This window comes from Leptonychotes weddellii, chromosome 7 (genome assembly GCF_054177405.1).
Source record: "Leptonychotes weddellii isolate Sample4059 chromosome 7, ASM5417740v2, whole genome shotgun sequence".
Classification (NCBI taxonomy): domain Eukaryota; kingdom Metazoa; phylum Chordata; class Mammalia; order Carnivora; family Phocidae; genus Leptonychotes; species Leptonychotes weddellii.
In genome coordinates, this window is record NC_138375.1 from 10721599 (window position 1) to 10737802 (window position 16204).

General features: G+C 45.4%; 1 protein-coding gene across 6 annotated transcripts in view; it reads left to right on the forward strand.

The window, feature by feature from the left end:
- Nucleotides 1-16204, forward strand: part of OTULIN (OTU deubiquitinase with linear linkage specificity) — a 31634-nt gene that overhangs the window by 3248 nt on the left and 12182 nt on the right. For 2 of the 6 annotated variants that reach the window (XM_081825900.1, XM_006733170.3), the window contains exons 2-4: nt 4224-4300; nt 9743-9837; nt 12806-12949. In XM_081825900.1, coding sequence (XP_081682026.1) covers nt 4224-4300; nt 9743-9837; nt 12806-12949 — 316 coding nt within the window. Of the gene's footprint in view, nt 1-4223; nt 4301-9739; nt 9838-12805; nt 12950-16204 lie in introns of all 6 variants that reach the window. The other 4 variants (XM_081825899.1, XM_081825901.1, XM_081825902.1 and 1 more) reach the window with 4 other exon arrangements.

Consider the following 16204-nt stretch of genomic DNA (forward strand, 5'->3'; position numbering starts at 1 on the left):
ATAGTTAGCTTTTTTAGACAATTAGGGGGGACTTAATGCAAATGTTCATAATGGTGAGTGATTACAATGCTGTCTTGTTAGTTTTGCATATATGTTAGAATTGACTTTTTTCATATTACATGTATCAGAAATTGAAAAATTGGCTCTACAGAAATGTCTTGCTTCACTGAGCTCTGTGTTTCTAGTTGATAGCTTTTGTTCTTGGCAACGGTATAATTTTGTCACTGTAGTAAGCATTTTTTAATTAAATTTTGAAACATTTATTGTTACACAGGTCTTTGAACAGAGCAAGAGAGGTTATAATTTGGTTTGCAGAATCATGTCATTCATTCAATCATGTTTATTGCCTTTATATTAAGAATAAAATATTTCATCTCTAGCTTAAGAGAAAACCAGACCTTGAAAATGCACACTTTAAAATAACAGCGTGCTAAACTAAGAATTTTCTAAGTAGAACTTATTAGGATTTTGGTTTTAAAATTTAACTCAGTTGTGTAATTGAGCATGACTCACATGCCATTGTCCCCAAGAAATCAAGTCACTTTTAGGACTTTGTCTTACTTTTCTAGCTATCTGTATGTTTTCTAGAAGGAAACCTTTCGCCGTAGTGATCATTTGAGTCTTTGGGTTTCAGTGGCCTCTTTAGTGCCAAATGGTAAGCACTCTCCATCCCCACCCCAACTTGACATACAAACACAAAAGGTTACTAAATTTCTGAAACTGGTCATCATTGACGATTTTATCTTACAATGCAATATCCTTTTTCTTTTCACTATCTTCCCTTCTCATAACAAAAATTCAAACCTCTAGTTTAGATATAATAAATAGACAACAAACAAATAATATATAAATATAAAATATAAATAAATATATGTGTAATATATAAATATTTTATTTTGTCATTTTCAGCCTTAATATTCTGATACTTAAAAAGGTTAAAGCAAAAGATTATTATTATTTTTTTTTTTAAAGATTTTATTTATTTATTTGAGAGAGAGTGAGAGAGAGAGAGAGCACGAGAGGGGGGAGCGGGAGAGGGAGAAGGAGACTCCCCGCTGAGCAGGGAGCCCGATGCGGGACTCGATCCCGGGACTCCAGGATCATGACCTGAGCTGAAGGCAGTCGCCCAACCAACTGAGCCACCCAGGCGCCCAAAGCAAAAGATTATTGAGTGAACTATTTTCTTAAATAAAATTTTTATTTTTCTTCTTCTCACAAATCTCTCTCCCTCTCTCTCTCTCTGGTTGGTTGTCCTTATGTTGGATGACTGTTTCATTTTGGCTGTTAAGCATCTTCTTTCCTGACCATAGTAATTGAATGTATTGCTTGAACTTAAAATTTATTCTCTCTCCAAGGAATTAGAGCTTTAGTATCATTTTTAAGGTGGCCTTTAAAGGCGATATTACAGTTTCCTTAGTGGCCTAGTAAAGTTAGCAAATGTCCTTGGATACTTGTCCTTGGTGGCCAGGCAAGTTAGCAAACATTTGTGCACAGGATCTGAATGAAATCTGGTTGTGGTTAAAGTAATTTGAATGCATGCTGGCCTCCCATTTACCCATTTCTGCTTTGCTGCTTTTGTATGTCTTGAATCAGTGCTTTTTTATTTCCAATAATCTTCCTTTCTACTCTGTCTTCCCTTCACATTTAGTTCTCACGTTGATTTCTTTTCGTTCCATTCCTCCTGGCCTTTGTGGGAATTTTTATGTGTGGCTGTACCAAGAGATGCTTGTTTGGAGAACTTCCTCTGGGCACTGGTGTTGCGATTGCATTTGGGGTATTTTGCAGATTAAAAGGAAGAGGACAAAGGGGGAGGCAGATATGCCTGTAGCAGAGCCACAGAATTCGCTTGAAGTACAGTTTTTAACAACACGTAGATTCGTAGTCTGGTAGAACTTAAGACCTGGAAGAGGAACCGTTCAGATTGTACAGATCTTGTCCTCTCTTCTCACTTTGAAGATGAGAAAAACTATGGCCCAGATTAGGGAAGTGGCTTGCCTGAAGACATGCTTCTGATGATGTCAAGAAAGTAGTTCACTTCAGTGCTTGTTTTGTAGGCTCAGAGTTTCTCTCCTATTTGATAAAGCTGGGAAGGAGGCCAAAAGATAAAATGAAATTATTAAAAGAAGAACTAACACATTTAGTCACTTTTGATTTTAGGCATTTGTTGTATAGTCCCTGTGAATCTGGTTTCAGTTTGCTTTTACCTCTGGCCATGGGCTTCTTGGGTGACACCATACTTTTTACTTGGAATCTCATGGGGGTCAGGGAACATGGAAAGTACCTTTTCCTAAGAGGTTCCCTCAGCCCTACGGTATTTTAAAAAATAGGCACACACACACATCATTACCTTTATTTAGAGAGGAAAAAGAGGAGTAAGGAATGACATTGGGTGAATTGTTTGTTAGTACTGTGCGCTAGTGGTGTAGTACGAGAATGAGAATAGCAAACTTTTTGGAGAGCTGATATTTTACATGTGTCCATTTTCACAACAGTCTTTTGGGGTGAGTTCTCTCACTGTCCTTTTTACAGTGCTTACATTTAAGTGGTTGAATTTAGGCACGGAGAGGTATGGTTACTTCAGTTCCATGGTCACACACGCAGGGCTAATGAGGGCTGGAGGGCGGAGTGGTTAAAACCTGACCTTGTAACTTCTGGGTCTCTGCTCTGGCCATGGCATTCTATAGCCGGGTCACCCATACCGTGTGTGTCCTGATGTCTTAGGCAGTGAGCCGTTCCAGCAGAGGGAATGGACTGAGCCAGTCACCAGTGTAAAAGCAGAGGCTAAGTGCTGGTCAAGTGTTTGGACTGAAGCGGGGGTGTGTGTAGGGGAATCACGGAATACAGGCTAGTGTGGTGGGTTGGGTCCACCACATAAGAGACTTCCCTGCTTATTTGGGAATTAAAGGGTTTCAGTGAGGTGGGGGAAGGTGGGTATGTTAGATTTCCCACTTCAGTCTGCTTCTCTCAGTATCCCTTCTTCATCTGCTCACCTCTTCCTTCCTCTTTCCCCCTGCTACGCTGGGCCATGTACCAGGAGCTGGGGTGTCGGGGGAATTGGGGATGGGAGTATTTCAGGTCATTCGCTTAATTCCTTATTTGTTACTGACCTTATTAACTCCTTCCTGTGTTTCCTTGCGCCTGGAGCCTCTGTCTTGTGTGGAGATTGGGCTGTGCTGTCATGGGGAGGAAGCATAGGGAATTGGGGGTCTGGTTACACTTTATGTGTACGTCGGCCAGTTGCCTCGCTTCCAGCTCTGGGGGTCTCCTGTACCCTGAGAAGTCCTTGGCTCTGCCAGTCTCCGAGCCCCTCAGGGGTTTTTTTCAGGTTTACCGTCTTACCATCCAGCAGATGTTCCTTCACTGGCATGGAGGCTCTGTTGTCCTTGGTCATTTACTGTTTCTTTGTCCCCTTTTGGACTGTTTGGGCTTTCACATGTCTTGTGGTTTTAGTAAAGATAGGGTTGGTATTTCTGTTTCTCCTCATTGTCAGGTTGTGGCTTATCTTGAGGGGTAAAGGCGATAGTCCTTGTCTAGCACCCAGTGGGCTTTTTTTCCTTTCTGGTACATAGCAGGTTCTTGTTCACTCACTAAATGAGACTAGAGACTTAAGAACAAAGTCAGTCAGAGTGGCAGCACTTCAAGTATGTGGGACGAGAGGGATGTGCTCAACAGAATGTGGCTGGCTGCTTCAGAGTGGGGGGTCAGGGAGCAGGAGGAGCCTTGGGAGGTTTTTGAGCTTTGGGGACTTACAATAATTGATGTTCTCCTATCCTTGTTTTTAAAGCGGTGATTGTAAAATTGGCTTGTGACATAATAAAGCACTTGGCCTTCATTCCTGTGTAAATACTTTTATTAGTACTGTCTCCATTCTTGGAACTTGATAGGATCATGACAGGGCGTCGTTGATAAGACACATGCTAAGATGCTTACCAACGTGGTTGAGCCCACATTAATAGATGTTCCAGTTAAAGAGGCCTCAGAGCCATGTAGCCAGTGGAGTGATGTTAAAAGTGTCTCATTTAAATTAAGAAGCTCTGAAGTGGAATGATAGAAGCATGAGCATCCGAGATTTAAGATCCATATTTATATCAGATCATCATCAATGTAATATGAAAAAAGTTAAACATTTAGCGTCTGATAAATTTTTTAAGCAAGTGCATATTGTAATAGGGAAAATGTCAGTGCAACAAATTTTTGAAATGTCTGATTTGGTGTGATTTCAGTGAGGAGGACATGTATCGTGACGCGGATGAAATAGAAAAGGAGAAAGAATTACTTACACATGAAAGAGGGTTATCAGGTATGTTTGGAATTGTTTTATTCATAGAGTTCTTACTACTTACAGTAGAAAATGCAGTAAGTCGATATATTCATTTTCATAAAATGCTGAGATGTGCTTCCTAGGAAACATTCTTATGCATACGGTCTTAGCTGCATCTAATTATTCATTTTGCTGACGTATGTTTGGGGAATACTGTTTCCTGAGGTTTTAAAATCGTAATGCAGATATTCTCCCTGTGTTCTTTACATTCACATCATTTTTGCACATGTGAGGATTTGTTCACTCTCTTGACACCACCCTCTCTCAGTCCGTGATTTCCTTCGTATTCTTAGAGGGAGTGTTTGGAGTTGAAATGCACTCTTCACTTCAAACGGAAGGACTTCTTGGGAAGCTTGGCTCCCTGTGTCTTTGCACGCACATGGCCATGTGAATTTGATTGACTTGTAAGAAAAAATGATCATGGGATCACGAATTCTCTCATCGTGTCATGACCTTTTGTCCATGTTTCTGCTCAGTCAGGCCTGCTCTTTTGCCCCCACCCCTCAGACCCCTGTACCCAGGGGCCTGTTGCTGCTAGGGGGAGGCAGGACCCCTGGCCGCCTGTGCTGCGGGCAGGCCCGACTGGGCTGTCTGTGGAGAAGAACCCCCCACTTCCCCGGCTAGCTTGGGCTGGAGCTGAGGGGATGCTGCACTTGGGGGATACACCATAAGTGACTTGCAAGTGGCATTCTCTCTCATGACCTGCTGCTGGTTAGTTCTGAGCACTAGCTTGTGTTTGGTTTATGGTGAACAAAAATACCGTCGTGTGTGTAGTTAGGAACAAATGGTGCAAAGTGGGGTTTTTGATCATTTTCAGGTCTTTCTTGAGTCATCCTCACAAGAATTGGCGGAACTCTTTACTGTGGTAGCCACAGCAGACCAGCTTCTCTGTAGTTGTCCCGTCAGGCGAGTTCCCGGGGCCACCTGTCCCGGTCCTCCACGAACTGCAGAGGATGCTCGGTTTCTGCTGCCGCCGTTGCACACCGTTCACTTCGGGCCGGAGTCCTTGTTAGTCGTAGTCCTGAGGAGAAAGTGCTGCCTCCGTCGTTGTGTGTCCCCGCTGCCTTTGCAGGGACTCTTGCTTTCTCTGTCACTCTGCTCTGCTGTGGTTCGCCCTGTCCGCCGGGGAAGCCCTCCCTCCGCAGGTGTTTTAGCTTCTGAGGGAGCTGTGTCATTTCCGGCTTTCGTCTGAGGTTGCATCTTAGTCCTCTGGGTTGTTGCCCTTCCTGAAATAAGATCCTTTGGAAGTGCCTCTGTAAGGGTCTGTCCGTGGGAAGCTCTGTTTGCCTGCAAATTTAGTCTTATCTTTCTTTTTTAAGAACTCCAGATGAACAGTTTAATCTTATTGAAGATGGGTAGTTGACAGTACTGCAGTCAGACTAATCCTTGGTAGATAATGTGTCAGGTGTTTTTGTCTTCTCTTTGTCTTCAGTGTTCTGCAATTACTTTCTGCTGTCTGTTAAGTGTGGACTTTTTTTTTTTTTAAAGATTTTATTTATTTATTTGAGAGAGAGAGAATGAGAGACAGCACGAGAGGGAAGAGGGTCAGAGGGAGAAGCAGACCCCCAGCTGAGCAGGGAGCCCGATGTGGGACTCGATCCCGGGACTCCAGGATCATGACCTGAGCCGAAGGCAGTCGCTTAACCAACTGAGCCACCCAGGTGCCCTTAAGTGTGGACTTTTAAAAACCTACTGCTTGAGGTCTTCTTTTTGAATCCCTCGATGCCTGGTTTTCATTAGTTTGGGAGAATTCTCAGCCATTATCTTCTTTTCTTATTCTCTCTACTTACTCCTTCCAGAACTCTAAGTAGATGTTTGCTCACCTCCTTCAGTCATCTGAGTCTCTTCATGACATGCCCTTTCATAGATATTTTTATCTTGTAGCCTCTGTTCCATTCTAGACAGTTTCTTCAGGTCTATTTTCTTTTTTGGAAAAGTTCTGGGGGCGCCTGCCTGGCCCAGTCAGTGGAGCCTGTGACTCTTGATCTCGGGGTTGTAAGTTCAAGCCCCACATTGGGTGTAGAGATTACTTAAAAATAAAATCTTAAAAAAAGAAATAAAGAGAAATGCTGTTTTCTCCCAGATTTGCCTGGTCTCTTTTTGATAGTTTATTGCCTTTTGCTCATGTTTCTTACGCCTTTTATTTCTTTAAGTATTTAAAACATACTCTTCTGGGTCTCATAATTTCATTCTCTGAAAATCTTGGCAGGTCTAATTATGCCCGTTGCTGTTTTTGCTTATTTCTTGTTTCTTCAAAGTTTGAATTGTAAGCTCAGCTTTTGTGTATCTGTGTAGGGCTTGTGTAGTCTGGCTTGAGTGGGAGAGAGTTCAGCCTTATTCTTGCCAGGCACCCGCCGTGTCACCTACTCTGGGCCACATTATGTTAATTTCTAAATTTGAGTTTCCGGGGTCTTGTGGCTAGTCTGAATTCCCGTCCTGTCCCTGTATGAGAGCCGGCCTGTGGTTATGAATTCTCAGGGAGACTTCTCTTTCTCAAGCCAGAGCCCAGGCCAAGGCAGAAAGTTTTCTTATGCTCTCTGTTAGTAAAAAAAACACTCCTCGCTAACAAAGGGGTCCCAGGGTCAGCGAAACTATGGCTCCCTGGCCAAATTTGATATGCTACCTGGTTTTATAAATAAAGTTTTATTGGAACTTCTTATTTACCTGTTGTCTGTGGTGGCTTTCACACATGGTAAAGTTGACTAGTTGTGACAGAAACCTTATGGCCCTCAGAGCATATGTTATTTACTCTCTGGCCCATTACAGAAAAAGTGCGATTCTTCTCCTCCCCAGCCCACCCTCTGACCCAGAGGCCCAGCTTTCTGAAGTTCAGTATTAAGTTCCCATCTTTCCAGGTTCTGAATCCTTGTCTTTGTCGCCATATGGTGGTTAAGGACCAGACCTCTTGGTTATTTGAGCTCCTGATTACCCCTCTGGTTTTCAGCTTCTCCTTTGGGTTTGTTTTGGTTTGTTTTTGTTTTTGACATTAGTAATGTTCTTTCTTGGAAACAGTAACAGTCTGTGTAGTTTGCATTTAAACAAACTGTCTTAAACTCGAAGCTGCTTGAGGTCAGGGACTGCCTGTCCTGTGCCTCCACTTCTCTCCTAAAGGAGGGCTTGCAGGGGCTGTTGGAGCCCTCCTCCCAAAGAACAGCAGCAGAACGGGACTCCCGAGTATCAGTTTGGTGCTGGCAGCTGTGTGGGTACTCCGTTTCCCCATCCTTGCTGCCTCCCGCAGACCTCTCATTCAGCACAGGCTTATGGCTTGTGACTTGGCCTCCTCACCCGGTGAGGTCCCCTGCCTCCTCCTCTCAGTTCTGAGGCGGTGGACCTGCCCGCCTTGCCCACAGGCCAGGGCTTACCTTGGTGTGGGCAGGAATGAGGACTGCAGGCCAGGAGAGCAGGAAGGCTGCACTTCGTTCTCATGAGGTCCTTCTTGAGCTGGAAATGTGCTCTCTGTTCAGAGGGCTGCCTGGTGGGAAAACATGGCCTAATCAATGTCCTCACTTCTGGATGTTTGCCGTTCCTTGTACTTGTACTTTGTGGGGAGGTGAGTGAGAAGACAGATACAAGGAACTCTTCCTTCCACTGAGTAGGCACTCCCAAGGTTCTTGAATTTAAACACTGATGGGTCTGTATTTAGGATTGGCTGGGCAGCATTGGTATTTGTGGTCTCTGGATATTATGCTTCCAGGGTGTGTTTCACTTGAAAGCCAGTCCTAACTTATGCCACAGAATTATCTGTAACCCACAAGAAGGACTTTGTGCTCCTTACTCATCCCTGCATCTGTCACACTCTGGCTTGTCAATGCCTGTAGTCTTTTCTTCTTCAGTAGTCTTTATTTTTTTTTATTTTATTTTTTTTAAAGATTTTATTTATTTATTTGACAGAGAGAGACACAGCGAGAGAGGAGCACAGGCAGGGGGAGTGGAGGGGGGAGAGGCAGGCTTCCCGCCGAGCGGGGAGCCCGATGCGGGGCTCGATCCCAGGACCCTGGGACCATGACCTGAGCCAAAGGCAGACGCTTAACGACTGAGCCACCCAGGCGCCCCTTCTTCAGTGGTCTTTAAATCCGTTCAGGACAGAATCTGGGTCTTCACTGCCTTGGTAACCCCAGTTTCTAGCTCCGTGCCTGGCACATAGTAGACGTTCAGTAAATATGTGTTGAATCGAGCTGAGTGTGTTTTTAATTTACATCTTTCCTCAGGAGTAAATACGTTATAAGGTACTTCTGTGTTTATATCTTAATTTGTTTGCTAACGTTTACTTCTTCAATAATTTTAAAAGGAAGTCAAGATATGCCTGAGCATTACTTCACTTTCTTCCTAAAACACACATACCCATGTGCGTGCGTACGTGTATACCACAAAATCAACCCCCAAACCTTACATGTTAAACAAGGAAAATATAAAGCCCATTTTTAAATTATATAATTTGTCTGATTGCAAGTTGTATTTTAAATGTCTTACAAGAGTTAAGTGAGGTCTGTAGCTCAGCTAACATTGAGAGCTCCATTAGTTTCTGGCTTATTATCAATACCTTATAGCCTTTTGGGATGAGGGCAGAGTATAAATAAATAAAGACAAATATATTTTTTGTTATAGTAGGTGTTATCTCTTTATATAGTGGATATAAAAAACTACTTAAAAATCATTAGATGTATTTTTTCATAGTTCAGGCTACTGCACGATTAGTTTGATTAGAATAATATTCTTCTTGTGTCCGTGAAGTTCCAAGTGCTAAGGACACAGCTGAGACACAAAATAAGCCCTTGCCCTGAAGGGAACTCATGCATTACTGTGTCCGTGGGTGTGGGTGTGAGTGGGGGTTTAGGGAGAAATGCAGAAAAAGAAATATGTCAGGTGTTGATCAGTGCCCAGAAGAAAAACAAAACCGTGTAAGGGGAGTAGAATGAAGGTATGTATGTGTGACATTATGGGTGACATTTGAGCAGAGACCTGTAGGGAGTGCCGGAGCTCCACAGTGTGTGGGAGAGGTCCAGGGGAGGCTGGCTGCTGGTCGGGCTGATGGAGTCAGTGTGGGGAGGTGTGGAAGCCGAGGCCAGAGAGGCATGGTGGGGGGGGGGCGCAGGACAGGGGACTGTTGTAGGAAGTGGGGACATCGATGCCACTCCAGTGGGAGGCTCTGGAGCTCTCAGAACCCAGGAATGATGGCAATTGTCTGAAGTTTTAAAGGCATCACTCTGGCTTTCATGTGGAGAAGAAGGTATGGTGACACTGGAGACCCATTGGAAGACCTCCGGGTTATCTAGGAGTGAGGGGGCGGGGATAGGTAGTGGCGGGGTTCTGGATCTTTTTGGAATGAAGTTAGAGAAAACGTAACCTGAGTAAAGCAGTACTGTTATTTTGATTATGCTTTGTTCCATTACCCACCCACCGCCCTTTCTGATTCTTCAGCAGAAGCCAGACTGAGTGTAGCTCCTGAAATGGACATCATGGACTACTGCAAAAAAGAATGGAGGGGAAATACACAAAAAGCCACGTGTATGAAAAAGGTATGATGCCTAGATACACGAAGTTGCAAGTCTTTGAAATAGTCTGTCATCAGTAGTTACGTAATATGTCCTTTTATATTTTTAGACGTAGTTACTTTAGATCATGTAAACATTGGTATTCTAATTCTAGAGATGAGGAAACAGACTCCAAAGGTAAGGGACTTGTTTCGAGTCACAGTATTAATATAGGGCCAGCTTTAGTTGTTCAGTAACTTTGTTTCTTTGAAAAACACATCTAAACAACGCTGTGCTGTTCAGAGTTGGGCCAGTCATTGGTTGTCCTCTTGGGGTCATTTGGGAATGTCCTTCTGGCCTTGTGTGGTAAAAGCTTTAGGGATGGGACCAGCAGATGCCATCCCAACTGCTGTCCCTACCTGGGTCTGGTCTCTGCCCTCCTGTCCGAGGGGCCTGGGCTCTCCCGCACTCCATGTGCAGAGGGATCTGAAGCTAATCCCTTCGTTTAAGGTGTCCCTGGAGCTGATCCTCCTGGTCCTATCATGTAGATTGGTGACCCTTAGGGAGTGTCCAAGGCTGTGGGACATTGGGGATTCCTGTGACGTGGTCCTCCTGTGACTGGGGCCACTCTCAGTCATAGTCGGGCCCACTTTCACTGCACACTGGTCAAGCACAGCCCCCTGTTGGTTCTCCCCTCGATGTACCCTGAATCCAGCATTCCTTAGTGGGTTGAACGATGTGAAATTGCTACTCTTTGACCATTTCTGAGCTACAAAAATGGCAGTTTCGACCTAAAACTTCCACCACCTCTTATAACCTCTGGGTTTATTCTTTGCTCATTTTTCTCTTGGGATTATTTATATTATGGATTTGAACGTACTTCTTTTTTTTTTTTAAGATTTTATTTATTTATTCATGAGAGACAGAGAGAGAGACAGAGGCAGAGGGAGAAGCAGGCTCCCCGCGGAGCAGGGAGCCCGATGCGGGACTCGATCCCAGGACCCTGGGATCATGACCTAAGCCGAAGGCAGACGCTTAACCGACTGAGCCACTCAGGCGTCCCTGAACGTACTTCTTTTATATTAGAGATACTGACCTGTCATATTTGATAGGAATATCTATTTTGTTGTTTAGATCTGTATTGTTTAGGATTTAAAATTTTTTAATATTTGTATATATCTGTTCTTTTCCTCAGAGCTCGTTTTTATAAAAAACATTGTGCCTTTTTCACATGCCCTGAAATGGGCTGACCTTCTTCAGAATGTAGCTGCTACTTAAAGCTCTGAGAGCCAGTGTGAGCCTTGTTCCCTGCCAGTCTGAGCTGTAGTTGTGTCTCAGGCACTTGGTAGAGAGCTCAGTCATGAAGTGCCCGTGACTATGAACGTTTAGCATTTGTGAGGCCATCTGCTGAATGTGTATATTTTGCCCACTTAACAGGTTTTCCAAACTTGACCCCTGTATCAAACTGGATAACCAGGAGGCTGGATACCTAACATATGTTTTCTCATCTTTCCCAGAAATGCTTTCCCTGACTTGCAGTTTTACTTTATGACCCTCTGACTCTTTTAAAGGATCTAACAGTTGGCACCACAGGGTCCATAACTCGAAAGTATCTCTGAAGTTATCCAAATATTCCATATTTTGGAACTCATGCTAAAACCCTTTCTTTGTGATTTTAGTTTGAGGGAAAGATTTGACCATGTAGTCAGACTCTTTCAGTGACCAAATAATCAAAGGCACATCAGTTAGACCAGTGTCACTTTGGGACCCGTGGCAGTAATTAGAACATCTCAGGGGCCCGGTAACAGTTCGGATCTCAGTTCTTTTTTTGTCCTTATTTATCTTACAGTTTATTTTTGTTTTGGATATTCTTTTGGGAGTAAGTGTGTATAAACTCAAATTTAATTTTAGAAGTTTGATTCACCTCTGAAATAGTATGAGTAACTTATGCATTTGGAAAGATGTGGTTACAGTTGGGTCAGCCATCGAGAATATTCCCAGGGTAATAGGAGTCTGCCAAAGGGCAAAGGTGCTTGATGGGCCCTTAGTATGTTGCAGCGATTGGAGCGCTGAATGAAAACGCGACTCACGCCCGCTGAGAACATCATGCTATGACTTGAACCTTGAAAACTAATAACAAGGGTCCAGTGCTTAGTCAGAGTCTGCATGGCGCCCACCCCATGACGAGGGCGGTGCTCCTTCCTTTGTGTGAGGGCAGGGTAGGAAGCAGAGTTTCAAGTGACTGTCACGGATGAGCAAGATGAGCAGAAGGGCCCGCAGGACGAGGCTAGTGAAGTGCAGGAGTCAGCGAAGTTGATCCTGATGCTCGAGCCTCATCCCGCTGGAGAAATCAGGTTGTCCCGGTGCCTGTGGACCATTTTCTGGTGGCTGTTTTTGAGTGACAACACGTATGTCACTGAACATTTTCATTTCCTCGTTTCACTTCCAGACCGAATGACACTTAAATCCACTTTGTAAAGAGTCTGATAGAATGATCCGGACATCTCCTAGCGTGTAGACTGTTTTTAATACATCATGGGAACTTGGGATTTTTTTTTTTTTTAATTTTTTAAAATTCAGAGGTATAAACTTAGTACTTCTCTCTGTTCTTTCCTATCTCTTTGTTAGAGTTAGGGTCACTTTCTACACAGATTAAACCCCTCAGGATGTTGGTTATCAGTAAGTGAGTGTTACAGCAGTTGTTTAGAAAGGGACATCTAACTCCTGACCTCGGGAGTGGCTAGTGTTTTCATAATATTTGGTGTATATCATTTATGTGTTCCTGTGTGTTGTATCGGTTACATATGCTGATGTTTTGTACAGTATTAACATTTGGTAATTTCTTTTGACTAGTCAGAGAAGGCCTTAGAGTGGCTTGTGTGAGGGACTCAGCCAGCCTGGTGTTCATTCTTCCGGGGATCAGGGGCACGTTTTTTTCCCCACAGGAGTAAAACTTACCCTACGGTCTCAAGTCAGTAATGACCATTTTGAACTCTTGGATGCTTTTACCCAGGGCTACGAGGAGGTGTCTCAGAAGTTCACCTCCATCAGGCGCGTCCGCGGAGACAATTACTGCGCACTGAGGGCCACGCTGTTCCAGGCGATGAGCCAGCCGGCGGCGCCGCCCTCCTGGCTGCAGGACCCGGAGCTCACGCTGGTACGCTGCTGCCGCAGGTTTGAGTCCGCCACGTTTCCGACCGTTTCTGTGAGAAAGCGCTCCCTTTCCAGCCCGTGCCGGGTGCCGGGGCTGTCTGCCGTGCGACGCCGGCATGTGGCCTCATTCTAGTTTGTGTGGCGGGGATGATTTTGCATAGTAAAGTGATCAAGGATAATGGCTGTTTTTCCCAGAAGAGAAACATGGTAAAATGTATTTGAATACTTCCGCTGAATTAGAGAGCTGGTGTTTGTAGTCTGTAAAAAGCACTTAGGAGCAGTTCGACTTCAGTGTTGGTGTCTGTAGTAAGTGGGCTGTCCGTTGTCCCATCTGAGAACCTGTCGGGGTTTTAGAATGCACGTTCTGTGGTTTTAGCTCCAGTTCAAGACATGAGCACCTTCTGCGTGGTGTTAAGAGGACTGGTGTAGTAGATGGCCCGTGTGCCCCGGGGAGGCTTCCTGGGAGATGAGGCTCAGGGGATGTGTCCCATGCCTGGCCTTCTTTGTTTAAAATCTGCAGTGTGGTAGTGACCGCCTAGAATGTCGTGTCAGTGTGACTTGTGTGTATGACCTACATCAGATGAAGTCACATGATAGGTTGGATGATAGAATATCTCAGAGTCTGGTGGGCGGGAATGGGCAGAACTGATGATAAGACATTAATTGGAAGAAAATTGGCAGCCCTGTGCTTAAAAAAAAAAAAAACCACAAAAAACACAAACACTAATAAAACCCAAGAGTGCTGGCTGCGGGAGATCTGCCTTAACGGCAGCTTACAAAGGTCATCAGGATGCATTGATTGGGCGGCTTACAAAGGTCATCAGGATGCATTGATTGGGCGGCTTACAAAGGTCATCAGGATGCATCGATCGGCAGCTTACAGAGGTCATCAGGGTGCATCGATTGCACGCTCAGTCAGAGCCACATGACGTGAGGCCGGCAGTGAGAAGCCTTGTCTTGAACACTTCTGAACCACAGGCAGTGACCGTCCCATCTTGAGCTGGGCTGGTTGGATCCCATCTTGAGGGTTTGTGCCTGTGTCCTCAGTACAGAGGGGAGTGTGACTGAGATGATTCGTCTTGCTCAGGAACTGTTGAAGGAGCTGGGGTGTTTGCCTGGAATTAAGACGACTTTTAGAGAAGGTTGGTTGCCAGATAAGCCAGAGATGAGGTACACGAGGGATCACACGGCCTCAAAGGGCACCGGCCTGGAGGCCGTTGCACCCTTGTTCTCCTTCGGGCCCTTCCGCCGGCCTTCCCTCAGAAAGCCCGCTGTGACAGGGGCCTCCCTGAGTGAGCGCGGGGCGGCAGAGCGGGGCGGGCAGCAGCAGGCGTGCGGGTGGAGGGGTGGGTGGTGCGCGGAGGCCGGCGTGCACCCCGTGCTGCTGGGGCGCCTGGACCGCCTCGCCGTGGGAGCGGGGTCTGTGCAGCTCCAGGACTCTGTGCGACTGCAGTAAGGAGCCTCTTTACTATAAAATACTTACTTAGTAGCATACTCACTTACGACAAGCAAATCCAGGGGTACGTTATTGCTGCTGAACGAGGCAGTCTTACAGGAATTGGGGGATGAAAGTCATTTCTTACTCATCTTCCTCATACGTCAGAATAACACGTGTCCTGTCAGATTCAGCAACACCCTGCGTGCCCTTAGAGCTGGGTCTACATCTTTTGTGTTAAAGATGGCATGGGCTTCCCATTGTAAACACTTGGAGCAGAGCCAGTGACGGTGGGTCTGTCTCCATTTACCCTGATCCTTGATCTTTCGGAAATGCTCAGGGCCTCTTCTGACCACCACCCCGTGTTCAGTGACAGTCCTCTGTCCTGGTTGGTTCGGGGCACAAGCACCTGTGGTTATTGTGTGTCCATGGGGCTTTTAGAAGTGTGGGAGCACTCACCACTTCTGGGGACACAGAAAAGCAGCTCTCAGTAGGCAGGCTGAAGGGCATCTAGTTTTGCACTATTAGGGCCTCCTGAACGGCACTGGCTCTATGTTAACCTGCGCTTCCGCTTTTGGCGGGGGGGGGGGGGTGGGCGGCAGAGAGGTCCCCCGGGAACCCAAGTTTGTGGTGAGTCTGTGGATTCAGAACCAGACTTGGCCAGTGGCCTGCAGGCCGGGCACGCTGAGCATCTCTTGACCTCATCGAGAATTCGGGCAAGCCCAGAGAAGCCCTGTTTTGTCACCAATGACAGGCACCCTGCAGCTGGCTGATCTGCTTCTGTTTGCAGATTGAAATATGTTCTCTGTGGCATTTTGCCATCTTCTCTCTCTCTCTCCCAGAACGTCATTGGTTTCAGAACATTAAAAGGAAAGAGGAGAGCTAGACTGAGAGACCCTCCCCTTAATCTGAGCTTAGTGCAAGAGACCCTTTTTCTGCCCATGCTCGTTTCCCCTGGCCTGGCTTCGTTCTCAGCCTGGGAGGTTGAGCTTTGCCCTCGCTGCCCCTCTCGTCCTGCCCTGCTTGGGTTCCCTGTGTCCAGATCTCACTCTCCACATTTGACTGCAGTTGATCATCTGACCTTGACCCCCAGCATTGGAGTTGGCTTGGCCTGACTGTTCTTAAACTTGGGGGCAGCACCTTGGTCCCTGAGAGGCAGTGTCCTTCAGGGCAGGGATCCTTTGGTTTCCAAGTTTACTAAGTTTTAGAATGTCTCTGAACAGGAGGTACCTGTGACAGTGTTTACCAAAGCTCTTTTTTTATGAGTTATTTTTGGGGACACATCTTTTACCCCACAAGCCTTTTAATCATGGTGACGATGTCAAGAATTGTAGACAACTTGCTGGAGAAAACAAGTTTTATAGTAGAGGCACAAGTGAAATTCCATCTAAGCTAATTACCTACCTTATTTTGAAATATTTTCATTCATGGTTTCTTGTTTATTTTTTTTTTTTAAAGATTTTATTTATTTATTTGACACAGAGAGACCCAGCGAGAGAGGGAACATAAGCAGGGGGAGTGGGAGAGGGAGAAGCAGGCTTCCCGTGGAGCAGGGAGCCAGATGTGGGGCTCGATCCCAGGGCCCCGGGATCATGACCTGAGCCGAAGGCAGACGCTTAATGACTGAGTCACCCAGGCACCCCATGGTTTCTTGTTTAAATCTTGTTACTTGCTTAAATCTCTCTTACTCTGACAAAAGTCCAGTCTCTTCGTGTGTCATAGAAAAGAGTGGTTATTTATGTGTGTTCTATGCACTGTGACTCTGGAAAGCATTTAAAGTTAGATCTTCTTTTTTCTTCTGAATGAATCATTCCAAATGCATTA